This window comes from Porites lutea, chromosome 6 (assembly GCF_958299795.1).
Source record: "Porites lutea chromosome 6, jaPorLute2.1, whole genome shotgun sequence".
NCBI lineage: Eukaryota > Metazoa > Cnidaria > Anthozoa > Scleractinia > Poritidae > Porites > Porites lutea.
In genome coordinates, this window is record NC_133206.1 from 27,552,624 (window position 1) to 27,578,355 (window position 25,732).

At 38.7% G+C, this 25,732-nt stretch overlaps 3 protein-coding genes across 8 annotated transcripts in view; all 3 read left to right on the forward strand.

Annotated features, from left to right (window-relative positions):
• The window catches only part of LOC140941337 (uncharacterized), a 2,226-nt gene extending 747 nt beyond the window's left edge, over positions 1-1,479 (forward strand). The window contains exons 2-3 of one of the 2 annotated variants that reach the window (XM_073390320.1): positions 1-281; positions 1,068-1,479. The exon at positions 1-281 is cut by the window's left edge and continues 175 nt beyond it. In XM_073390320.1, coding sequence (XP_073246421.1) covers positions 1-281; positions 1,068-1,399 — 613 coding nt within the window. In that variant the 3' untranslated portion in view covers positions 1,400-1,479. The remainder of the gene's footprint in view (positions 282-1,067) is intronic. The other variant, XM_073390321.1, reaches the window with a different exon arrangement.
• Positions 1,480-3,480: 2,001 nt separating this feature from the next.
• Positions 3,481-6,024, forward strand: LOC140941336 (uncharacterized). The gene is made up of 3 exons (XM_073390319.1): positions 3,481-4,141; positions 4,304-4,756; positions 5,443-6,024. Exons 1-3 carry the CDS (start codon positions 3,892-3,894, stop codon positions 5,766-5,768), a joined length of 1,029 nt encoding a protein of 342 aa, XP_073246420.1. The 5' UTR covers positions 3,481-3,891; the 3' UTR covers positions 5,769-6,024.
• Positions 6,025-13,922: 7,898 nt separating this feature from the next.
• On the forward strand, positions 13,923-23,643 carry LOC140941151 (neuropeptide Y receptor type 6-like). 5 transcript variants are annotated; one of them, XM_073390123.1, is made up of 3 exons: positions 13,989-14,033; positions 15,379-15,467; positions 22,238-23,643. In XM_073390123.1, exon 3 carries the CDS (start codon positions 22,424-22,426, stop codon positions 23,546-23,548), a length of 1,125 nt encoding a protein of 374 aa, XP_073246224.1. In that variant the 5' UTR covers positions 13,989-14,033; positions 15,379-15,467; positions 22,238-22,423; the 3' UTR covers positions 23,549-23,643. The 5 variants fall into 5 exon arrangements, with proteins under 5 accessions (XP_073246225.1, XP_073246224.1, XP_073246226.1 ...); XM_073390127.1 differs by lacking the exon at positions 13,989-14,033 and having other exon boundaries at positions 15,370-15,467; positions 22,238-23,092; positions 23,245-23,432; XM_073390124.1 differs by lacking the exon at positions 15,379-15,467 and having other exon boundaries at positions 13,923-14,033.
• The last annotated feature ends 2,089 nt before the right edge of the window (positions 23,644-25,732 follow it).

Consider the following 25,732-nt stretch of genomic DNA (forward strand, 5'->3'; position numbering starts at 1 on the left):
TGAGTTCTATCAAGTCCAAGGAATTATCGATGAGCTTAAGGCCTATCCCTTTCAAGATTCGAGCATTTTGTCCACGGAACAGCGTCAAACCCTGACTAAATGGTTGAAAAAAAAGCTGACAAGTGCCAGTTGCACTTATACGCTGATATATCGCGCTTCACGTGATGGCTGGGGAACCTCTAACTTTCATTCTCGCTGTGATCGCAAAGGACCAACGGTGACTGTTGTCAGAAGTTCGAATGGTTACATATTCGGAGGCTACACAGAACAACATTGGGAAGGTAAGTTTCCTTTTTGTTTCCCTTGACCGAGGTGTGGTTAAGATATGGTTTAAAATTAGTAATTTGACGTCATTTTGACGTTACCGTGTAATGTTGAATTTACTGACTGTACCCAATTCATCATTTTAACCGAACTCCCCCGCCCCACCCCCCCCCCCCCCCCCCCTCCCTTCATAAAGCATTTGTAAAGCGAGTAACGGGTCTGATAACAATAACACTATGACTACATTACTTTCAGTGCTAGTTTCAATGCTTTTATTAATTCGCTCAGTCAGTCAAAGTGTGTATGGTCGTGTATCTGTGTTGAAGAAGCATCTCTAAAGCCCGGGGGGTACTCCTGGGAATTCCTGGTGGGGATGTGCCGCCAGGTTCTTCGAATCCTGACCCTATTTCAGACCAAACAATGTCATTTTCCGCACCCGTTTTCAGACCAGACGGCTAAAATCCACACCCGTTTGCAGACCTGGCCTGGCTGGAAATTATGTCATCATTACTTAGATTAGAGCGAAAACGAAAATTTTTTAAAATGCATTTCGAATTCGCATATTTCTATTTCGTTCTTACTCATTTGGAATTGAAAGGATAACAACGTTCGTAAACTCCTGTAATTCTTTTGAAAACCAAACCCGATTTCAGACCAAAATGGGCAAAGTGTATACCCGTTTTCAGACCAAAACGGCGCAAAAATCCTACCCTCTTGGCACGTACCTATATGTCTTATATACGGGGGTGGCCCCCGGGCTCTAAGGCCGTCTATTGTGACTACACTCTCTCTTCTTTAAATAGCAACCTCGTCTGGAATTTACAAGAAAGATCCAAACTCCTTCCTGTTTAGCCTTGTCAATCCAAATGGCTTAAAGCCCACCAAGATGGTTCTGATACCAGGGAAAGAAGTATCTGCCATTTACTGTAGTAGTGGCAACTTTCCGATTTTTGGCAGTAGCAACAGTGGGTATTTTGACCTTTCACTTGGCAATTCACCCACTTCGTCGAATAATTGTTCGTCAAATCTTAACAACTCGTACCGCTGCCCAGAAGGTCAGGGCTACAATAATTTTCTTGCTGGTAATTATGTTTTTTATGTAAGCGAAATCGAAGTTTTCGCCTTTGAAAAGTAGATTAGTGAGAGAACTGATCTGAAACGTAATTTGACATGATAAGTTCAGTTGTGATATGCCTTTAAAGTATTTTTCCTCCGATAAAATGTTATAGACAAATGTAAAATGTACAAGTAAAGTTAGAATAAAGCTTGCTTAAAAACGGAAGATTCAGCATCATTTTAACGCGCTTTACAGGACAACTATGCTTACTGAATACAGGGCTTCCGATATTTCGCGGAAAGAAAAGCAAAATTTCGCGGGATTTTCAGGGGCAAATTCGCGGGAAAATCGGCCGATTTCGCGGGATTTTCACGGGAAAACAATCAAAATTTGCGGAACAATCGGCCAATTTCACGGGAGAAAAGTCAAAATTCGCAGAAAAAATCGGCCGATTTCGCGGGATTTAAGCGGAAAAAAAGTCAATTTTCGAAGGATTTTCAGGGGCAAATTCTTAGAAAAATCGGCCGATTTCACGGGAAATTTCGGGGGGAAAGTTCGCCAAGGAACAATCAGTAAAAAACAGCCGATTTCGCTGGATTTTTTTTCGGTAACTTTCGCTAAAATCGATCAATTTTGCGTCGATATGACCAGCGTTGGTGAAAGTTTTTTTTAACAGGGACAACCATTTGCTCTTTCAACAACAGTTCGCTCGAGAAATGAGCGAATGCTAAAGCAATTAACATTATGGTTAGTGCCCAGTTTTTTGCAACGTTCATCTAAAAACGCCTGGTAGTTTTGGGACGTTGTTTACTCGTTGGACGTTTGGGTTGAATAAAACCGGTCTAATAACCAAGATAAGTATTAAATATGTTTTACCGACATGTATTTGGAAATATTTCTGGCGGATTTCGCGGTATTTCGCGTTTTTTTGGGAATTTCGCGGGATTTCGCGGAAATACCTGAATTTCGCGGGTCCGCGATCGCGCGAAATATCAGAAGCCCTGTAAATCACATCTTGTTCCGTTATCATCCCTCTATGTCGGGTTTATGATAGTTTACAGCACCATGACAATCGAGGCGATTCCTAATATGCATTATTTTCTGTACAAAAAACTTCCCGATGTCCTCGGCGAACTTGAGTCCTTTCAATAGTGGGAGGTAGACAGTCGGCAGATCCTTTGTTAGTAAGCGATTACTAGCGGCAAACAGCTTCTTTTGATCCCCGCTGTTCTCCATAGTGTTCTCCATCGTTCTGCATAGTCATGTAGGCATACTAACTTGTGACCAGGGGGAAAAACACTTCGTCACTTCGTCGCGGTGGTCCAGTGATACTTCGTTCGACAAGCAAAAATAAAAGAACAAGCACTAACATGATGGTCCAAGAAAGGATTGCAAACTGATTTAAGGAAATGTTATATTTTCTAGTCAAGTTTATTAAATGTAGCTTTCATTCACAATATTTGATTATAGGCTCTAAGTCGATACATTGCAGTAAATATGGCCTGATTTACGCACGTTTTCACTTGTTTATTGAGATCAGACTGGCAATAGTTACGTCCTTTAGCGTTTCTCGGAAGGTGTAACGTAACATCCACTGGTCATTTAAGTCCTTGATTCAGTGAATTTATTATATGGCTACAATGGTACGCACACTCTAATTGGCTGCTATTACTTGCTAGGTGTCCAAGGCAATCAATGAAAAAGGCTATCCGCTGACCAGCGTCACATGACTGTATCACGGGCAGGGGGCTAAACAGGCCACATAATAAATAACTTATTGACCTCGCTCGTTCCTTCATTATAGGGAAATCTCAGACCTCGGCCTTGATATGTTGACCTCGCTATTGCTTGTACATTACGACTTCGTGTACTGAGAAAGTTTCACGTTGTAGTCCTATCACATCAACGGCCGGGCAAAGAAACGTACAAAAAACTGTGCTGCGCGAGCAAAGTTATTTTTTGGCTAATAAGAAATATTGTTTTTGTCAGAGTTTGTTTCTTTTTTTGCTAATTTGTTTGTTTGATTTTTTTAGTTGCCGTCGCTAGTTAGCATTACACGATTTTTTTGTGTGTGTGTGTAGTAGATTATAAGTATAGTAACGCTCAGAGCTTCGCTTTTAGCCCTGGCTAAATCTATATATTACAATTGTGAAATTTGGACTAAAACAATAATATACTGTTAAGTATATTATTTTGAACATAAACTGTTTGCTAAAGCCTTCTGGACCGTATCTGAATACCTCAGTGAAACACTGGCTTACTTTTCTGAAAAAAATCTACTCTATAAGGAATGGACGTTAATATTAATTCCGTTAATTCGCCTAAATTACTTTCCGGGAATCAAAACTGCTGCTCAATGCAAAGAAAAATGGAAATCGCACATTGTTGATTAACCAATAGCCGCACAAAAGGTGAAAGACTCCAACCAATAAAAACAAAAAGAGCGATATACGTAGTATAAAGTTTCTTGTACGAGGGTACTTTCGCTTTCCAGTGCGTTGTTCCGGTTTCCGCAGTCGATTATTAAAAGCCAGCTTGAGAGTTGCTTTCTGTGTAGCAAGAGGAACAGAATGTCGTCTTCATCTCGAGACCCTGAGGAAGAAACAGCTTCGAGCAGTGAAACGCTTGATGAAGTAAACAGACACATCAAGAAAGTGTTTGAGATTCTTGAGAGTGAAAAAGTGAAGCTTAGCAAGGAAATGGAAGCTTTTGATGCGGTGGCCAAGAAGCTGAAAAGCGTTCATTTCTCCAAAATGCTGAAACTGAATGTCGGTGGTAAAGTATTTGATACCAGTTTGGAAACTATGAAGAGTGACCCAGGTATGTATTTAATTCTTAATTACTTCACTGAAAGATTTACCGTAAAAATCCGAGGTGCAATTGACTGCAAGGCGTCTGATTTCAATTGTGTTCATTGTAAAATATAGATTTTCGCTTTGATTCCCTAACCGAAGTGTTTGTTCGTTTATACTCGGATAACAGGTTCAATGTTGTACGCCATGTTTTCCGGACGATTTGACTCCAAACCCGCTGAAGACGGATGTTACTTTATTGATCGCGATGGAACTCACTTCCGTCTTATCCTGAACTACCTTCGCTCGGGGCAGCTTGTTCTTCCCGAAGATAAGATTCTTCGAAGAGAGTTGTTAACTGAAGCTGAGTTTTATCAAATTAAAGGGATTATTGATGAAATGAAGGTCTCCCCCTTTGAAAATTCCTCCATCCTGTCTGTGGAGCATCGCCAAATCTTGGCCAGCTGGTTGAAAGGCACCCTGACAAGCGCTTGTTACACCTACTCCCTGATATATCGAGCCTCTCGTGATGGCTGGGCAGCCTCCAACTTTCACTCTTGCTGCGACCGCAAAGGACCAACTGTTACCGTTATTAGGTGTGGTAACTACATATTTGGTGGCTACACAGAGCAATATTGGGAAGGCAAGTTATTTTTTGAAAATATGTTGCTTTTTTATGAAGTTCTGAGTTTAGCATTGTCTAAGTACCCATTCGATATCTATACCCAAGTGATTTCTCGGAATAATCAGTATCAGTTCTAAGTGGATTTATTGTTATGAGACGCTCTAAAACACAGGCATTCGGGTTAGACCTTAAGAATTCTCCTTGGTTTACGGGACAACTAGGAAAGCGTTGTGCGTGCCTTGATGCGCGCAATATACAATAACGTTAGTTTTCGTTTCTAACAGAGAGACACGAAAGCGATTCATTCGACCAAAAATATTGACATTTTTAAAATTTGCCTGTTAAAATTCGATACGCATACTGCACCACGAAACACGAAAATTGGAAAGTTCCGTGGTTAACTTAAGGCCAGATGAAAGGCGAAGAAAATTCTCGGTCCTCCTTGAAATTTGAAACCAAATAGTTGGTATGTTGCTGTTAAAGGGACCTTTGGATCGCTTTGGATCAAGTTCTTAAAGAGAGTGGGGGTAATGATTTCGTAGTTATTCAGGTGTAACAATCCATCTTCATTCTAATTGCTACACCTGTCCACTAGAAGTTATTTCTAAAAGTGTAACTATATCATAAGTACTCTAACTGTGAACAGTAATTTCCCCGAAAATTTCATCTCTAATATATACTGTTGCATACAATGTTTTCGTCAGCTCTTTCAAGTGGAACGTATAAAAAAGCTCCAGCCTCCTTCCTGTTCAGTCTCGTCAATCCTAATGGCCTTGAACCTTCAATGATGTCTTTGATACAAGGAAAAGAGGGTTCGGCCATCCATTGCTACAGTAGCTATGGCCCTACATTTGGGGATGGTCCAGACCTCAGAATTGTCAACGCCCCAAATTCAAACAGCTGCAGTGCAAATCTCAATAACACATACCAGTTACCGACAGGACAGAATGCCGGCACCTTCTTGACAGGAAATTCGAGTTTTACCTTAAATGAAATGGAGGTCTTTAGGTTTGAAAACATCTACGCTTAGTATAGCTAATGAAATCTCGTTTCCTGTGGTAGTAGTACAGTATTAATTTCTTCTAAAAATTGGCACTATTGCCCTTCAGTAGAAACTTGAGTCAAATAAACAGTCTTTAGTAACAAAATAATTAGTAATATATAGAAAATCAGGTAGTTTAAGGCCTGGGACTAAGGCGTTTACTTGTGGAAAATGAATTATTGGTTATAACTTTGGCACAGATGATGACGCTAAATCAAAATTTGGCACCCAAAAAATACTCATCGTCCTTAACATTTTAAAGTACAAGCATTGTGTCAATAAGTCACGTGATATGTCACGTGACCATTTTGCTAAAAATCGTAAATTATTGATCAGTTGGTGGCCGGTTTAAGAAAAGAAATCAGCGAAAAATTTTTTTCTAATTCATATCAAATGTTTTTAACACTTCACGTTTGGAATGACCGCACTTCAATAAAAAAAAGTATGAGGGAAAACATCATTTTAAATGCCCAAATTTAATCTCGAATTATTTGAAACTTTACTATTAAACTTCGCGTACATTCATTCCAAACGTAGAAAGTTAGGTATGATTATTCTCTTTGAGAAATACCAATTTGTTTATCGAAACAAAGTAAATTCGCCAATTTCCTTCATTTTCAATTTTTGGTCACGTGACAGATCACGTGATCATAATTAAACATTAAAGCCTAAAAACATCTCAAGGTTTAGTTTTGGGGAAAAGTTTATTTTGTTCTAGGTCTCCTAGCGAGAGATATTGCCAATCATTCATGTGCTCAAACATATCTTTGACCCAGGCTTTAAACCCCTTGAGAAAGAATAAGAACCATAAAATAGAAGAAAAACGAGGAACTTACTCTATGGTAAATGAAAGAGTTACATTATATTAGCTTAGTAAACTAGCATGCAGGAATGTTTTTTCAAGACAACCTTCCTTGCAATCTTCAATCACTCGCTCACCTTCTAATAACTGGGCTTTATCTTTTTGCTAAGAAAATCGGGCAAAACAAGCAGGAGGGTGTTAACAGACTAAAAGTAATAATTCCATTTATATTTTCTTGATGAACTAGTTATAATTATAGCGTTTTTACAGGGCCCCTTGCGGAAGCGCAGATTTGATCGTGTCGTTCTTCTCTTCTGGACGCACTTGTTGGGTAGGGGAAATTGGTCTCCAACCTACCAAAGCACAAGGTCAGGTTGGAAGATTCTTTCTCCTTGCGTAAGTTAAGTGTCAAAGTTGACTATGATCCTTAAAACCGATGACGTCACAAGTGAGACGTGGATCCAACGGGCGGTTATGGGCATTTGAAGATGGGTGCACAACCTTAGTTTCATTGCCTAAGCCCTACAAAGGGTGCCTGCAGCCCATTAACTTCTTCTATATGGTGCCGCCTTATGGATTCTCTACCACAGTATGATCCTATACAATTTAACTTCTGGGATTTTTCGAAAACAAGCTGAAAGATTACTTTCCTTCTTTCGGCTCCCGCGGGGCATTTATCGCAGACACCAGTTGATTATTAGGTCATCTTCTTTGCATTTATTTTAGTTGACAATTGTAGCTTAAAGAAATATATTTTTGTAATAGTAAACTGATAATTTTCCGTGATAATTAAATGAATAAATTAATGCCGTGTGGACTACGCCCTTTTCCGTTCGAACATGGTCCGCGGAGGGGGAGGCCAGGTGGACCTTACCCCCACCCCACCCCATTTTTGGCAACGTAAAGAAATAATAATTTCTTAAAGTTCTTCACTAAATAAGTTTTTTTTTTTTTACTTTAGACTAAGGATCTAGTTTTCACTCCCGCCCGCAACAGAGAATAATAGACTCAAAGTAAGGATTGTACGTGAAGATGCAAAATTTATTGTAAATAACGCTGTGGAAGTGTCTTTTTCGTGCTGTAAACTGTCCGTGATTTCATGGATATTTTGCGTGAGAGTGAGTTACCAAAAACATAAAGCTGAGACAATTGAAGTATTTATTACTTGCACCCCATGGTACCGCCGCAGAGAGACTGAGAAATGCCATAAAATTACGGCTAAAATCGCCGCTTAAAGACCGACAAGAGCGCAAAAAGGTCCATGTGACGGGCATTAACGAAGCAATTTTTCTTTGGCCTGAAAACAGAGGCTATTTTTTTTTTTTGATCTCGCGTACGAACTATGAGTTGCATCTGCTCGAAGGGTCATGATGTTTGGATAACAGACCTCGCGTTGAAATAAAATGTAACGGTCCGTGCTGATCCCAGCACTGATGGAATTATTGACTTTTGAAACGCTGAACGTTTTTGAGTTAAGTTGCAGAAAGTACCAGCCGAAGAAGGAGCAAGTATTCTTTCTTTGATTTCTTTGTTTTTTCTTCTTGTATCAGTTTTCGTTCAAGAAGGACGTATACGTAATGGTCAAGTCTTATCTGTATCCGGTGTAGCCCTTAATTTTATCTCGCGGGTTTGTGAATAAAAAGGTTCTTTATGATGTTGTAGATGCTTTAAACGGAAGATCATATTTAGCTCGAGACTTGACGTGAGAAAAAGCAGTCGGTATTAAATCGAGTTTTAAGTGCGTTTTATATGATTGATATCCCACAGTCTGAAATCAGTACTCAAAATCACAAACTTCAGGCTGTCTAATAAGTCTCGTGGTTGTGAAGAACCTTTTACACCCACACGATTTGTTTGGACCACCAACATGGCTAGGCCTTTCCAGATTCTGCTCGGCATTTTTTTAGCATGCAACTTTTAGGATTTTGAGCAACTTTTTTGTCAGAGAGCAACTTCTAGCAACTTTTCCGAAAACTAGCACTTTTGGGCTATTTAGAACCAAAATGCTGAATAAACCCCTTTTTTAAAAAAATAAACAAGTTAAAATTCTCTTGGTTAAAATTCTAAACATCTTTGTAGTAAAACTCATATTTTTACCCTTTAAATGGGTATCATGTGGACGTAGTAATTAATTACAAGAATTGGGTTTGGGTAGTCTCAACCTGGTTCCCAGGGCACCCCCCACGCGAAGGGAAAAGCCCTGGGAACGAGGTTGGGGTAGCCTGTGGACTGTGTGTAAACAAAATGGCGGACGCCACGTTGTCTTCTGAAGACGAAGAAATCGAAACCCCTTTGAAACTACAGTTAGCAGGGGAGCTTCGCTCGTGGAGCCTGAAAAGGCTTCGATTTCCCGAAGGCGGATAGTAATTGTGAACAGTGGTCAATACAAAGCTAGTCGAGAGCATAAGAATCCCAACTCCAAAACGATTGTTTGGGACAGGATTAAAGAATTTCCTGGACAACATCTCGAGTGTGTTCGTGGACAGGTAAGATGCAATGCTTGCTAAGAGACACTCGCTCAGAAAAAGAGCACTGTTGAGAAACACGTGAAGTCGAAAAAGCAATTGAAGGGAATCTCAAGCATCGCTAAAATTAAGTATTGTTATTAAAATTAGACATGCTGTCTTAAAATATTCGAGCAACTTTACAAAATTTTTTAGCAACTTTTCGATTTTGAGCAACTTTTGAGCAACTTTTTGGCATATTTCTTAGCAACTTTTTAGCTTTTTCGGAGCAGAATCTGGAAAGGCCTAAACATGGTGGCCACCGCTTCAATGTTTCTGGCGGGTGTGACGTCAGGTGAGAACGCTCTAGATGCTTTACACTTACGTGTTTAGTTAAATGTTTAGTGAACTTTAAAGATACCTGATGATAATTATGAAAAACTGATTTGCATGACCCAAGGGTGGTCTTCGGGTTTCACTTTATCTAGCTTAAGTTGTTTTATCTCGATATTTTTTGTCCAACTAGTTGGATTTTACTAAAACAATTATTCCTCTCGCCCTCATGGGCTATTGACTTGAGGAATAATTGCTAAATATCCAATATATAGATTTAGCCAGGGATAAAAGAGAAGCTCTCCATAATATTTATAGTTTGCTCAAACAAAATATAAAATCGTGTAATGCTAAGCGGTGGAAAACGGTGAAAAACAACAATAGGTCTAATTAGCAAAAGAGCACAAAAAAAAAGCACTCTTTTTTTTGTACATTTCTTTACCGTTGCTTTGTACGACTACAACGTGAAACTTCCACCTTGAAAACATTAAAATGAGAGATTATATGGACAGGCGGGCTACCCCACCTAAGCGGGTTACCTCACCTATCTGGGGTACCCCACCTCCATGTAAACATGCCCTTAGTTACACGTTTTATGGAGGAAATGTCGTACGTGTTCTCGTTCACTTTTTTTCACTGCCGCTCATTTTCACCTTGCATTGGTGGCCGCTAGCATTTCTTCTTTTGTTAGCGCCGCCACAAAATTTCCATGTTGTTCTTCCAACAGAAAAATGTCTCCTTTGTTTTTTATCTCTCTGCTTTAAATCACTGTTGCCCTTTTTCTCGTTGAGCTTCGCTGGCCTGCCGCCCACTTTCTCTTCTTCTCTGTCTTTGTCTTGCTCTATTTTCCAAATTTGTGGACATGACAATTTATCTAAGCTTAATACTTTAGACAACACGAATACAGAAGTAATTTCCGCTTTTCGTTTTCGTCTTTGACTCTTTTGTTGTCTCTGCTATACAAGACACCGGTGGCTATGCGAATTCCCGCCAAAATAACCTCCAGTTGCATTTGGGTTGCCATACCTGTTGACTGAGTTATTTTACATTGGTATGCCTGTAGTGCGGACGGACGGTCTCTCGGGCGGGCGGGCGGTGTACGGTCACGTGATTACCAAATTTTCTCGGATGGGTAGATTACTTCATTTTCTTACCCATGTTGCTCCCCTGGCGCGCTTTGCGCGTAAGAGCTCCGCTATGAACCATTGCAAAAAATAAACTTGAGCCTGCAATCATTTCAAACTGGTAATTTGTCAGCGGATAATTTCAAAAAATACTCGAGTTCGATGGGTCGACACTTGGGCCCGCGGTACGGTCAGGTGATACTGGTCAGTGGCTACCCTGTTTTGACATCTGTCAATTGATCACAACATTGATGTGCAATTAGTTTTCTCTTGGGCTCCCAAACTAGCTAGAGAGTGTGAGAGTAAACATTGGTTTCCCTGTGGTGCGGACGGACGCTCGGTCGGTGTACGGTCACGTGATTACCAAATTTTCTGGGATGGGTAGATTTCCTTAGCTATGGGGCTCCGCCCTCGCGAAGCGCCGCGCGTGGAGCTCCCCTATTATCGAGTGGAGGGGATGTGGGTCGACTAGCCTTTATCGGGGTAGTTACTAGAAGCGTTAACTTTATAATATGATACGGCTGCCGTTGTTGGATTAAGCAAGTGTGAGATCGACATGCCTGGATATTGGCCAAGTTCCTTTTTTGAGTTTTGTGAGACGAAGTCGAGGTCAGTAAAAATGAAAAAAAGAACGAAGTAAATATCCAGCCACAGTTACCGAACAATCCTCGTCAATAAATGATTTATAAATGACCAAAAAGAGAACTTTTTCTTTGCGGGACCAACGCGGGTATGATCCCAAGTGGGAAAGATGGGCCCATCTTGACCGCTCGTGTAGCCAATCAGAACACAGGATTCGTTTTATCTTGTCCGCTTGCGGATTCAGCCATATAATAAACTCCTTTAATCCTCTCTTGGCAATATGGACTAATTAACCGCAATGAGGCAAGGTACAGGAGAGAATTCAAGTTTTACTTCTGTCTGGTCCTGGAACAATTAGTGTCAAAGTAGCCACCTCACGCAAACTGTGAACTTGCATAATGATCGATTTCACCTGCGTATTGTGTAGGACATTTTTAAACAGTAGCTCACAGGCGCTAATACAAAACTGCATCTCCATTTAAACCGGAATTGAGTCATCTCACACACCGTGAACGATGCAATAAAAAGGGAGGGGGATCTTCTTCGCATAAATTCCTCTCTCGAAAACTAATTATAGCCTCTCATTAGAAATGTATTTATCAGCACTCCAAATACTGATAGATAATCTGAGAGCTGGGATCGCATGAAAATAGCATGTCGAATAATTAAGTACCAAGTATGTTGCTTTCCTTGTTCCATTATTAGAATTGGTCTTATTTGAGTTCTTTCTTGCTATGACATGCCGAGACACTTGGACCTCAAAATTGGTGGCAAATGGCCGACGGGTTGAGGCCGAGTATAACTTTTAACCGTCATCTCCTGGAGAAAAAGGTATTTCATGCATAAGCCGAGTTTTCCCAAATGCATTGCGGTTGACTTTTTAAGCGCCGACAAGTTGCTTTTTATTCTTCTAAATACCACTGGCGCCAGTACTTCGAGATAGGTGCAAAAAAGCCGATAACAAAATGCTATACAACACTAAATAACATGAAAAAAACTTTACGTTCCTCTGTACCGACCAGTTTAGTTGTCTGAGCGTTGATGACTAAAAAAGACTCTTAGGTACGTATTGTTTCTACTAAGGTGCTTATTTTTCAAGGGTAATATCTATTTTTATTAAGGAGCAGTGAGAAAAGAAAAAGCCGTGATTTCCTTAGCTAGCTAGTGGAGTCATATGCGACTCATGCAGACCACACCTAAATATCAACCGGTGCCTCTTGGAGAATTCCTCCTCCTGAATTCTCCTTTTGTTTTAACCTTCACTAACTATTATTTACAAAACCGGAAAAAACACGAACATTAGTTCGTCTCATTATTGCATTTAAATGACCTTTTATGCACATAGGCGTAATTTCCATAGTTATTTACCACGTATTTTCAAGTACGAAGTTGAGCCAGCGCCAGATGAGGGCCGTAGGAACATCAAACCCGTGTTGGTATGTCAGCAGTGCAAAGTTTTCCCCTTCCTTTCCCGTGAGAGACATATGAATGAAAATTCTCAGAACATGAAGAATTCGACAGAATTCTTATAACTATTACGTCTGATCCCTTATGTATAGTCCGAGGTCTGTTATGAGCTTAAAAGACTCTTTGGTGCAAAATTTGGACTTAATACCAGTCATACCAGTCTCATAAAGAGTTTCCCGGCAAAAATGTTTGAGTAAAGATGTTCTGAACATGCCGCCAGTTTTTCACCAACAGTCATTTCATCTGATTTAGCTAAATGAATGCATTTTTTTAATGAAAAAACGTAAAGAGACTATGAACTCTCCTGTCCTTTTGAAATCATTCTGAGATGTAAACGGACTTGTGTTGTCAATTTCGGGAAAAATAAGTAACGATCGTCAATAATTACTCTTGAACGCCTTTTTCCCTTAAATGTTTGTTTTGTTGAAATCGTTGTCTTTCGGTTCTTTTTCATGCAAAAATTGGACGCAATGTTGTAAATTAGAAAAACAAACCTACGATAGCAAGTAATACTTCAAGGACCTGGTAACAAAAGGACGCAAAGTGATTTTCAATCAGGCATGGCGGATCTTTTTAAAGGTGATATAGCAGATGTTATCAATTGGCAATATATGCGTTTATCAGTAGTTATTTCATGTGGAGCTGAAATCAAGCAAGCGTCTTAAAGTTAACTCAAATAGAATGCCGTTTTAGACTCGCCTACTTGGTTTACAGTTTTTTGTTGACTTTCAAGGCTTTCAGCCGAAGACGTAGCTGGTCAATTTTTTTATACCGAGCGACTTATGGTGATTGACTTTCCAGCGAAATTGGTCAATAACAGTATTTATCCTATTAGTCAAAATAACCGGAAAAATTATTTCAACTCTAATTAACGTCGGCTAGGTAACCTTAAACCTAGTTGACTTTGGTGAATAATAAAAAAGAAATACTCCGTATTTTTACATGCCAGACGTACGGTAGAAGCTTTTGAACAAATGAGGAAAAGCGGAAAGATTTAAGGTAAGCATTTGAGCTCAGTGAGGTTTTGAAGATATTAACAACTTTTCGTACTGACCTCCTACCGCTCATCAGCATTCTGAACTTTTCTCATTATTATAAGTATCACCATTTCTATTATTATTGTTGTTAAATATCATCATCATAACTAACAATCATTTGTTAAGATCCGACTTTACCACATTGTACGTGAAAATCTCATCAAGTTTACAACAATCACTGCCAGCTATGAAATATATCCTTATACCTTAATTAATGAGATCGGTGCCCTTCGACATTACTAATATTTAAAATAGTTGCAGTTCAGAGATTCAAATTTGTTAAATATTCATGTTTTTGACACTTAAAGACAAGTTACGTAAAGAAGAACTGATTTTAATTATCCGAAAAGCACTTGGTTGATGTCATTCTCAGCTTATATACCTATAACTTACATTAGCAAGGCTGTTGAACGCATTTAGTCCATGGAAGCCATAAACAGGTCAATTTCGGGTCTTCAGAAGAGGTGAGTTATTTTAAAATGTTGCTACCCGCCTCAGAGGGAATTTTATGAGTGAGAAAAACTGTCAAGTGACCGTAAATTCGTTTTTTTTTTTTCCTTATTAACAAATGAAATCACTAATTTCAACGGCAGCGATTGAAAAACAAAACAGCAGTTGGCAGAAAAAAGACAAAAAAAACTTATTCGGCGAGAATATAGCTAAACGAGATGTAATTTTCATCGTCAACAAACTGGTTCGTCGGAACTGAGCGTATTGTTTTTCGTATCCATAACATTCACGTTGCTGGTCTTAAACTGACCACCAAAAAAAGACCGTGTTTGGCGCTTTATTAATCCAGTCATAAATTAAGACGACCGCAATTTGGCAAACAGTGCCGTTAGACTGGACTTCAACTTAGCTTTAAGTCCCTTCGTAACACAGAGCCACAAAGCACTAGGTGACATCGTCTTTTTCTTACACCCGTTTCCTAGTTTCTAATTGACCCGTTGCAGACCGACGTGGTCGCCCAGACAAAACACTAACATTTAACAATGCAGGCTTCCCGATCTCTTAGTGCTACTTATTGAAGGCAGCTGAAACCATTCGATTCGAAAGTTTGATTATTAATGAGATTCTTCTTGAAAGAGCTTAAGTTTGGTTTAGAAACGGACTCAATTCGTTTTTAAAATCGAACTCAAACAAGACTGTATTGAACGCCCGCCCCGAGGAGCTGACAAAACAATAGCCGCATCTAAAAGTTTTTGCCCCGCTTTGAGGAACATTTGCATAATGTTTGGACTTCTTGTTTGATCGTTCTGAAGGGAAGGAAATTCTGTAGCGAGTTTGAAGAGCAGGAAAATTATCAGTGTCAATGGATTGATTGAGAACTGCCGGTGTTTGGAAAGTTCATCTAAATTTACGTGTAGCCTTAAATTTGAAGTGTGTCATCAACAGGAATTAATTTAAGGCAGCAAAGGGGATAAATGCGCGAAAAATTAAAAATTAGTATGAAAAGTGACAGGAAAGATATGATGGATTTCGATGATCTTTTTTTAGGAAAAAGGAAAATAAACTTACCGGCAAGAACGATTAAAGGCCCGCTGGAGACCTGCTAAAAATGCTTTGTCCTAATTAGTTGCACAAATGTCTTGACGCTGCAGTCTTACAAAAAGCCCATCGACTTTAGCCGCGAAGCATTTCCATTCTTTAGTGATTTTCCATGCATGCATTATTGACAATTTGAAATCCCTTTTCAAGCTGAGCAATTAGTTTCTACATCAATAGGAGAAGACATGCCGGAAAGTGGAGATGGTAATTATAATAACAGATTTGTTCGGTTATCCTCTGTACTGTCGTATTTTTTTGCAGTAAATATCCAGCGCGCTAGACGAAATTTGAAATATGCAGGCATTTTCAAGAAGATCTTAAGCTTGTATGTTTACGGCAGATGATGAACGGTAGGAGAGTTATTACTTTAAAAAATCATGTTTATCTAATGCTCTTCTGTTGTTTCCTTTCCGACCACACGAATATCTTTTAAAGTTTAATTCTAAAAATCAGTTTCAAGAGATATCTACTGACTTGTACGGCCAGCGTGGATAACTACGTCTCAACTGCACACTGCTGATACCACTTATATATTATAGTCCTAATTGTCGACGTAAATTTACTCTTGAGGAAATATGCTGCTTGAAAATCCTGAAAATTTTTGAATATTGACCAATTATGATATCAAGGATGAGATTACGCTTGTTGCGGCCTGCTGTAAGAACGAACGTACTATAAGAAGGAAATAACACTCTCGTCACATCAGTTTCACATCCTTAAGTTAATTGCTAGACTTACGAAAGTAGTTCTCCAGTGAAGCATTGAAAAAACAAAATTATCTTGACGCAGTGGGGGAGGAAGGGTATGAAACTAGAGTACTACAAGGCAGTCACGTGGAATATGAAGGGAACCTTTTTATCTTAATTATATTTTTTGTTTTCCTTTGTGTTCTTGTGACATGGAGGAGATACAGTAGCCATGATTACTTGTTTTCTCTTGTCATCACAGCTAGCGTTAAATAACAAGAGTCAAATTTTCCCCTTAATTATGAAAGAAAAATTCGCTATGAAAGAGTATTTCAGCTCCCTTTTGAATAAAAACCTAAAACTGTATCCGGAAGCAACATGCAGAGCCGAACCCAAACTGAGTGATGTACTGTCTTGTCAAATGAATGGAGGAAGTTTCTCCATCGAAGTGATCAAATCGTTACGTCGCTTTCCACTTAGAAGACCGCTTTTTTTTCAGTCAGCTTTAGTGATGTGTTTATGGCCTCGAGCGTAGTATAAAAAATAAGGACTACTGGAGTACTCTTATATACGATAAAGACTCCTGTGTTTCATGCAAATTGTGGAACTGACGACTGTAAAGACATTGTGACACTTATGATCTTCTAGCACTATAAAACGTTGACAAATAACGTATCAGTGCAGATCGAATTCTGAATCAAGGAACACACTTGAAAACCGAAGAAATTACCGTTTAAAGAGGTAAACAATTTATAATCGTTTACGAAATTTAACTTTACCCTATTTTGAATTGTGTCTTCTGAGATTTTAAGGCACACAATTTGCATTGGACGATCGCAGATCAGATGGAAAATGTTGGGGTTTAGTGGGACGTAGTGATGAATCAAGTGCTAGTCTTGGGAAACAGATTCAGTTAAACATCTTTTCTAATGTCAAGTTTTCTTGGTGAGCAACGCGGATTAATGGTTCTGTCGATTCCAAGGAATTTTTTCACTCTCTGTTCGGAAAGCTGCAAATGCCCCACGGCGGTGCGTAGGGCCAACAGCTAACCACCCCCAGGACAAAGTAATTGTTATCGTTGTGTTTTCTTGAGAGTATAGCTCATTCTATGTCCACACAGTAGTTGACTTTATAAATGAAACTTGTTAGCAACGGAGTGATTGACAAAAGTAGATTTAACAGCCATATAGAATGTCGTGATCTGAGGGATTTCTTTAGAGTATTTCGATTTCTAAAGAACGGAACCCTGAAAAAGATGTCTTGGCCTTTCAAAATTTTACTATGAGACGCGACGAGGGTTATTATTTTTTAACATTTTATTTTTATTGCGATTTCAGCTTTTAGGGTTTTAAGGTTACAAAAAATAAATATCGTTAGCAGTTGTAGCTTTCTCACAAGCCTTCACCATTAACCTCACCTTGCCACAAAGTACCGTACTCACTGACAGCTATCAGCTCTATAATGTTATGTTTCTGCTCCTTTAGGCCGCCTGCGGCTAGATTCACGGAAACATACGTAGATAATCCTATTTAGGAGTTGCGTTGACCATTGCACTGATTACACTCCCTGCCAATTTAGTGTAAAAGTGTATTTTTTTAAAATATACAGATCTAATGTAAGTGGTTTTTCGTTTGCTTTTACTAATGGGAAGTTACAAGCGCATTAGGCGCCATTAGGCTAGCTTGAAATAGTATTTTCTTTTATCGCAGACATAATGACAGTCGGCAGCTGAGGCGCTCAAAACAGAAGCAGTCTAAAGAGGCGAAAAAATCGTCCCTCAATTCTGATGTTTACAAAGGAGAAAAAAATTCAAAGTTAATAAGTCAATATTCGTTCAGCAAACTTGAGACATTTTCCATTGTTCTCCGGCCGTATATTTGTTATTTAAATTGGTTCTTTAATATATATTTCATGCTTTTCAGAAAGTAGATGCTGAGATAATGGTTCGAGTGTCTGCGATATCGGTGAAACTTTTAACGTTCGGTTTTAGTTATCGGTTAAAACTGTAGCCACAAATTTCTTTTAGTTAGTATAGTATCCAGGGCCGAGCTATATATTCTGCAAGCCTGCTGAACAGTCCATTTCTTGTCCAAGATTTGACTAGAGAAGATTTATTAAATCTTTTAGCCGGTACCTGCGGCCCAATATCTTTATTTATGCAATGAGTTCTTTACCTCGATGGATACTGAATGGTAAAAAGGTCATTAAGGCTTGCCGGCAAATTGCCCTCCAGTTTGACTGTCTGATGGCCGATTTGGCCAAGTAGAAAAACTGAGCAAGTGGAAACTACTCAGATGGAACAAATTAATATATTTCTTCAGTTAATACAAGCCTCAGCCTGCAGCATTCGACCGATTCGAAGTTATACCAGCACAAACAGTTCAACTGGTCGTTGTCAAGCGGCTATGACGTCATCATATTTTGCTCTTCTGCCGAGAATTCAGTTTGAATTAAGTGGATTTCCGGGAAAGCGTATTTAATCTTTTTAATTTATTGGTGAGTTCTTTTAGTTCTGTACGCTGGTTCTAAGGCAATGGAGGATAGTAGCTTGGACTAGTAAAACCGCAAAACCGAACAGTTTTTTTAATCAATTTCACCGTCAAAATCGCATCACCCACGGGCACGCTCTCCAAAATGAGCGAAATAAAATTGCATAATAATAATAATAATAATAATCATATTCATACTCATAATAACAATAATAATGAACTTTATTAAAGTTTCATGTCTTATAGCTCAGGCACAGTGCCTTACTAACTGGGGAGACATTCGAACCATAAAATGAGAGCGGGAAAAGTAAACTGCAACCTCTATAAAGTATAAGCCATCGCCGATGTACTTTGGTGAGTTGATAGTGAGCTCAAAGCAATTCACGGCCTTGCTCCTAAATATCTATGCGATTTACTCACATTTAAATGGTCCTTATATGTAACCTTAGATCTTCAGGTAGTATTTTACTTTCTATGCCAGCTGTTCGATCGAAGACGTTAGGTGATAGAGCTTTTATGGTAGCAACACCAAGGCTCTGGAACTCTCTTCCAAAAGAACTTCGTGCGATTACTAATGTGAACAGTTTTAAGGCGCATATTAAGACTTATCTTTTTAGAACTTTATATTGGTGAGCAATTTTATATTCAGGTTTTACTTGCAATGCATATATACTCTTTTTATTTTTTATTTTGAAATGTATTATTTTTTATTTGTTTCTTGTAAAGTAATGCAGTTGTAATGAGCAGCTGATCATTCTCATGTTAAGTAGCGCACAATAAGTTCAGAAATTATTGTTATTATTATTATAATAATTATTATTATTGATCTTGATAATAAAATCAGTACTAGAAAGTTCTAATGCTATTCCTCAACTGTCTGTAGTGAGCTAACGTACATTTAGTGAGGTAACGTATCACGTAAGGATTTGTCTGAATTAATTCATATATTTGGAACAAGGAGAATTCTGATGGCAGAAAGCTCAGAAAAAATTCCGAGCTCGTTTCTCACGCACATGCCAGATCGACGCCAGGGATGAGGCGATAGCTAGGGGCGAAATACAGCGCGTGCCCTCCCAACTTTCAAGTGTTTTGATCGGGGACTCATGAAAAATCAATTTTCTGTAAGAAATAGGCTTTTTTCTGTCGCTTTAATGATCTGTAAAGAAGGCGAAAACAGAATATGGGCGAGGATACTCTGAATTGTAGTTTAACTTGATGACGTTAAAGTTACACATTGCGGATGGTCTTCTAGGGGTGACATAAATAATAATAGCAACAATAATAACAATAATAATAACAATAATAAATTAATATCTGTTGGTTTGTGTTGTAGAATACAATAAAAACTAAGAACCTGCATTTTTCTGAGTTGGCCTAAGCAGGTTCTTACATAAAATGTAATTATTTTCTAAAGAAAAAATTACATTGTAGCTGAGAGCATTTAGTGGTATTCAGCATATTTCTTGTAAAATCTGCATATCATCACATTGCAGTTGGAGTGATAAGGCACCTATGTCTCTTAACAGGATCCTGACAGTTGACTTATCTTTTTGCCCAAATGAAATGTACAGCATTTGTCTTTATAGATCTTATAAAAAGAGAACCTGTTTCAAATTTTAGGCTAGACAGGTTCTTGCCTAGGGGAAAAGAATATGCAATGGACATTCATTCCAAATGTGAAGCGCTAAAAATAATTAAAATGAATTGGAAAAATTTATATTACTGCTTGCATTAATTCTATTCTTAAAGCCGGCGTCGCAAATTTGTCAATCATTTACGTTCTTTTTCTGTAAAGTGATCACATGATATATCACGTGACGAACTGAAGTTAATTGAGTGATAGTAGTGCTTTAAAATGTTAAGGACGGTAAAGTCTTTATCGGCACCAAATTTCGATTCAGTTTGATTCTCTTTACCAAAGAAGTTGGAGGCAATAAATCATTTTGTTAAAAGGTAAACTTATTACAGATTCAGGTCTGAAACTACCACTACAGTTGTAGAGAATCAAATCGCTCCTCCTTGAACTGACGGGTTGTCTTTTTGCAAAATATTTGCTTTTAGCTGACTCACACATTTGTCCGCAACAAGTTCCTGGCTGGTGACCATCTGTACTGCTGCTTTCTCCTCTTCGTTCTAGTAATAGGCTGAATTCGCCTCTGGCGAGTTAAATTGGCAAGACGACCTTTATACGCTACTGATGTGTAGTGGGTCACTGCCGAATATTCCCAATCCCTCCTTTAATTATCCCCGAGCCCCAGCTTAAAAAGTGCCACATTTGATCCTTAGAAAGAGCTAAAAAAAATAGTTGTTGGCGACACGGAGGCCGACAGGGTGTGGTACCGGCCTAAATTTAATATTCCTTTTTTTTTTGCCCTTGGCTTCCAGAGTTTTGTTCACGTGACATGCGTGATCCTCGCAGTTATTTCATGTGTTTTTTTTTTTTCTGAAGATAATATGTTTGTCTCTGTTCCATGAACTACTCTCAAGGTTACGGCCCTATAGTGTGGATGAAAGATTGACCAAATTACCAACCGATGACGAGTTAGGTTATTTTTCTTGCCCTACCTCAGATGCATGGGATATTGCCATGCTATTTATTTTCATGATAAATTATTATCATCATTTCGGTAACATTTTAGTTAATTTCATGTTATGCATGGCATGCGCATTGTTCCATATATCTATCAATCAATAAAAATTTTAGCTGCCTTTGCAGTGGTGTATCCATCCGATCAAGCATGGACTATGTCAACCCTGGCCTAGTGATCGTTTTTTAAATGTCAGGTCTATATCTAGAAGGTGGAAAATCGATAAATTCCAGACACATTTATCAGCAAAACTATCTCCTTTCATCTCTAATAATACTGTTTGTATTTCTTTGAGTTATCAGTAAGCCACACGGTTTTTTGCATGTTTCGATGTTTTTCATCTTTAAACCTTATATGTGCTGCCGACTGGTTGGCATTGCTTTTAGTGCGGTGCTGAGTAATGGTTGTAAAAGAGAATAGAATTACTACAAGTAATTGAGTTCAAGTGCTTTGTTGATAGTTATAGGTATTTCAACACAATTATCGGCGATTTTATCTACGCCAAGAGCCATTAAACATTTATAGCGTTTAAGGATCTGTTTCCAAACTTAAAGTAGGGTTTTTCTTGAATCTGCGCTAGAATTTACTCGAGCACCTTAAATCTCTTTACTTATCGTCTATCGAATGTCCTTCCTCAATTTTACCCTGGTTTCACAGTTGTTCCATATCAAAATACCAAACAAAAATATTTAAGATATTAAGAAATCGAGGCAAAGAAACGTAGATTCTTTTAAGTAGTCAGATTGAATTTCAAGCTAGTGTTAAAAGTTCTCATTCCCTCCCTGACCTCCCTGGCTTGGCTTAATTTAGATACAAAGATGTGCTGTGGGTCTTGGTTTGTTAATTGGCAACATTCCTACAGGTATCTTAAAACTGAATGAAATCGTTGTGATATGGTTCAGGTATTTGTATTAGTTGTTTTATCATGCAGTTAGAGACTCCAGACTGTTATTATAGAAAATGTCAGACAGGTGAAGGCATTTTGTCGACGCAGGTCCAGTTGCAGTTTTTAAACTTGCAGTTTGCTTTTAGACTGCTAATGAAGAAACATTAATGAAAACAACTTAGCACGCCATTTTTTTTCGCGAGTGGGTGGTTCGTCATTTACAATAGTTATAAACGTAACTGCCTGCAGAGAATAACCACAAAACAGTTATGCTAATTTGTATTGATATAATAATATTTTCTAATTTCATCTAAAGCTTTTATAAATAAGCTCTGTTGACTAAGGTATGATAGCATTGTTTGTTTTAGCGTTAACCATTCATGACCTTTCGGTGCCTTTTGAGTCAGCAAGTATTGAGAAGCTGACATGTGGGTATAAACTCAATTTACATAATTGCTGTATCTTTTACAGAAATTCACAGAAGTTCGTCACAAGTTGGCACGACACAGATAACGAGAGATTCGTACCTTTTACGACACATTGTTGAGAAGAGTTTAAGAGAGACTTGATTTCAGAAGAGGACAGTAAGCTGCTACGTGTGCCGAGTTTAATTAATTCCTAGTTTTCAAAATCTCGTCCAAGTTTGGGCAAACTTGCATGGTCGAAACCATGACAAACAACACCGATACGGAAATTGAGGACCCGGTGATGTCAGCATTCTATGCAGTGGCTTTCGTACTTGGACTCCTCGGTAATTTCCTGGTGATAGTTATTGTGGCCGCAAGAAGGGAGCGCCGGACAGCTAATGATATCTTCATTCTCAACTTGGCAATTAGCGACTTAATGTATCTGTTTGTGTGCCTACCAACAAATGTCTACATGATGTTTGCTGACATCCAATACGACTTATATTGCCGGTTGATATGGCCCTTAATGACCGTCACCGTAAACCTCAGCATATTCACTCTCACATCTATGGCTGTCTTCCGGTGTCACGTGATTCTGAACCCTTTCAAGCCTGAAATGTTACATCGTTACGTGTTTCTTTGGATCCTTGGGATTTGGCTGTTGGGTCTTTTCCTTGTGATTCCGCTGCTCTTGGTGACAAAGCCAAAACTAGCGGAGCCACAGGGCTGCACGGAAGTATGGCCCTCCCACAAATACCGACAAGCTTACACAGCCAGCCTGTTTTTATTGCAGTTTCTGCTACCGCTGACTATTATCGCGGTCGCGTATGTGCGCATTGGCGTCGATCTGGTTCGCCAAGCAAGGCGACAGGTTCCAAATCGTCAAGCAAACCACGATAGAAGAAAAGAGAACATGCAAGTAATAAAAACTTTAGCGGCTATTGTCATTTTATTCGCTATTTGCATGCTACCGGCGCAGCTTGCTTGGCTTTTCTTAGACTTTGCTCCAGAAAATCACGAGTTAATAAAATCTCTTTTCTTGTTTTCTCCTTCGCTACTTTACTTTCACAGCTGTTTGAACCCGATTGCTTATGGCACACTCACTAGACATTTCCGACGCGGCTACATCAGGTTTTTTCAGTATCTATTCTGTTGCCGGTTTATAAGATTTTTCAGACGACATCGAGAGACTGGGCGCCTGGATTTTAGCCGGCTATGTGTGGACTGGGGAGAGAGAAAGACAAGGATGGAAAGTGAAATTGAACCGACAACCCTCGGAAATAACAACACCGAGTTTGTAACGTTGCTTGATGAAACGGTACCGAATAGTTTATCTCAAAAGATTCCGCCATTAGAAAAAGAAACCGTACTTTAATAAGTAACTGATGTCAGTGCACTGTAAATTGATTGGTTCCGTCCTCCTTTCATTGAAAGAGCGTTTTCATTCTGTATTAACCTGAAATACGTCCAAGCTCAGGTACAGGGGCACAAAAATGGAGAGATTCAGGATCACGCAAGTTTAACCTCACCTTCACTCGTCATTTACTGCCCATTGTGTCTACACAGAAATCAGGATACTCATGCCAGTTTCACTCATAATAATTGTTTTCAACAGTTTTTATCGGCTAATTTCCTAATTGAGAAATTCTGAACTTGAATCTGACGTTTGCCGTTGACCGTAAAACGTGATTCTTAATCTCTTTAATACCAAAACTGAGGCAAGAAAGATCATAAAAATATATGTAATCAGTACCCCATAACCCGGAGCGAGGAACTCCCTTGTCCCACAGTTTTAGATTAATTTTGCCCCCAGAATTTTGACTATAAAATAAGTCTTGCAAAGCATTCACCAAAAATCGGAGACAAGAAAATAGTATTTCTGATGTTTCGATAGCCTTTACTTTTTTTTTGTCATTATCGTAGTATGGATTTGCACACATACGGAACGGTGTTTCTATTTTCGCACGCCAAGAAAAATGCTCCAAAATGATGCTAAAAATAAACTGATCTGTGAAAATACCGTTGCTTAGGCTTAGTGTGCGATTTGCACGCTCCGGGTTATGGGCTCCTAATGTAATTTAATTATTAAATGCTCAAACTGAACAAGAGTTGAGTGATTGACTGGATAGATCTAATTTTGTAATATATTAAATTGAGAAAACAGATGTGTAAGTATTGAGAACTTGTTCCTTGTGAATGTTTGCGAATAAAATTATTATACTGTTGTTTTCTCGTGATGTCACACGAGACGATTCGCAACGACGACTTCAATTAGCGCAATGCAGCGCGGCAACATTGCTGCGACATTGTTTCGAACGGTGACAACATTGTTCCAACATACCAACGCTGTGTTGCGCTAAAAATCGTCGTTGCAAATCGTCCCCTGTAGCATCACCTTTATGAAACTACAACGGCGCCGGCGGCAACGGGCACGTCCAAAAAGCAATAGGTCTAATGAGCAAAACAGCAACTCTGCACATGCGACACGCTTTTTTGTACATTTCTTTACCGTCCCTGCACAATTACGACGTGAAATAACTAAAGTTTAGGTTTACCTTGAGAACGGACACGGCAAGGCGATAAATTCTACAATCTTTGTCTGGACTCGGGCGAGGTCCCCTCTCTTCAGCTCCAACCTATTAGTTCCCTTCTTTTAACTAACAGGGTGACTTGGGATATTTTCGAAATAGTCGAATTGAAAGGATGAGGAGTCTGTTTTTCAGCGACGTTTTCATGGACGTCGCCGTTTTCGGAATGCAAGGTCCTTAAAAATTCTCCCACGGACTCTCCCACTATTCGCTTTGTTTGTCACCTAGACCTTCGCTTAGCCCAGGCGGAGGGTGAGGTATTTCTCAAACATTCTCTTAAATGAAATCTATACGATGTTCTCACAACTTGCAAAGCGATCATCAAGGGTCTTGCCAGCGGATTTGTGTACTGATCATGCACATTACGTCATAAACCAAAGATAAACAGTTCAAGGAACAAAGTCATGGCGTTCAAGGCGGGATTGTTTCTCACTCTTATAGTTTGGTAATTCGCAATTTTATTGATTTTATGTCGCTTTTCAGACATAGTGTGCGTTTTGCATTTTCCTTTAAACAATTTTCCTCCATAGAGTTTGGAATATGCAAAATATAGCTGCGTATAGCTGAAACAACTGCCGAAGAGTTAAGCCTGGGAATTAAGATATCGCAAACCTAAGGCCAAGTTAAGGTTGTTTCAAGGTACAGAACTTTCAGCAATTAAAAGATATAATTTGTTTATAAGGGTCGATTGATTTTAAACTTTGAATTTAAGATGTTGACCGATCGTAATAAACAAAGATAAGATAAGATAAACACTTTATTTCAATAGGGTGAATAATTTATGAAAGTACTAAAATCCTAAAATCCTTAAAATACTAAAATTATACTAAGGTAATAAATAAGTCAAATTTCAAGTTTAAGAAAGCTAAAAATGTTCGGTCACATAAATAAAAGCTTAAATAAGTACTTTAAGATAATAAATTATTAAAATGCAAAGTCATAAATGCTAAAATTCTGTCAACTTTAAAACT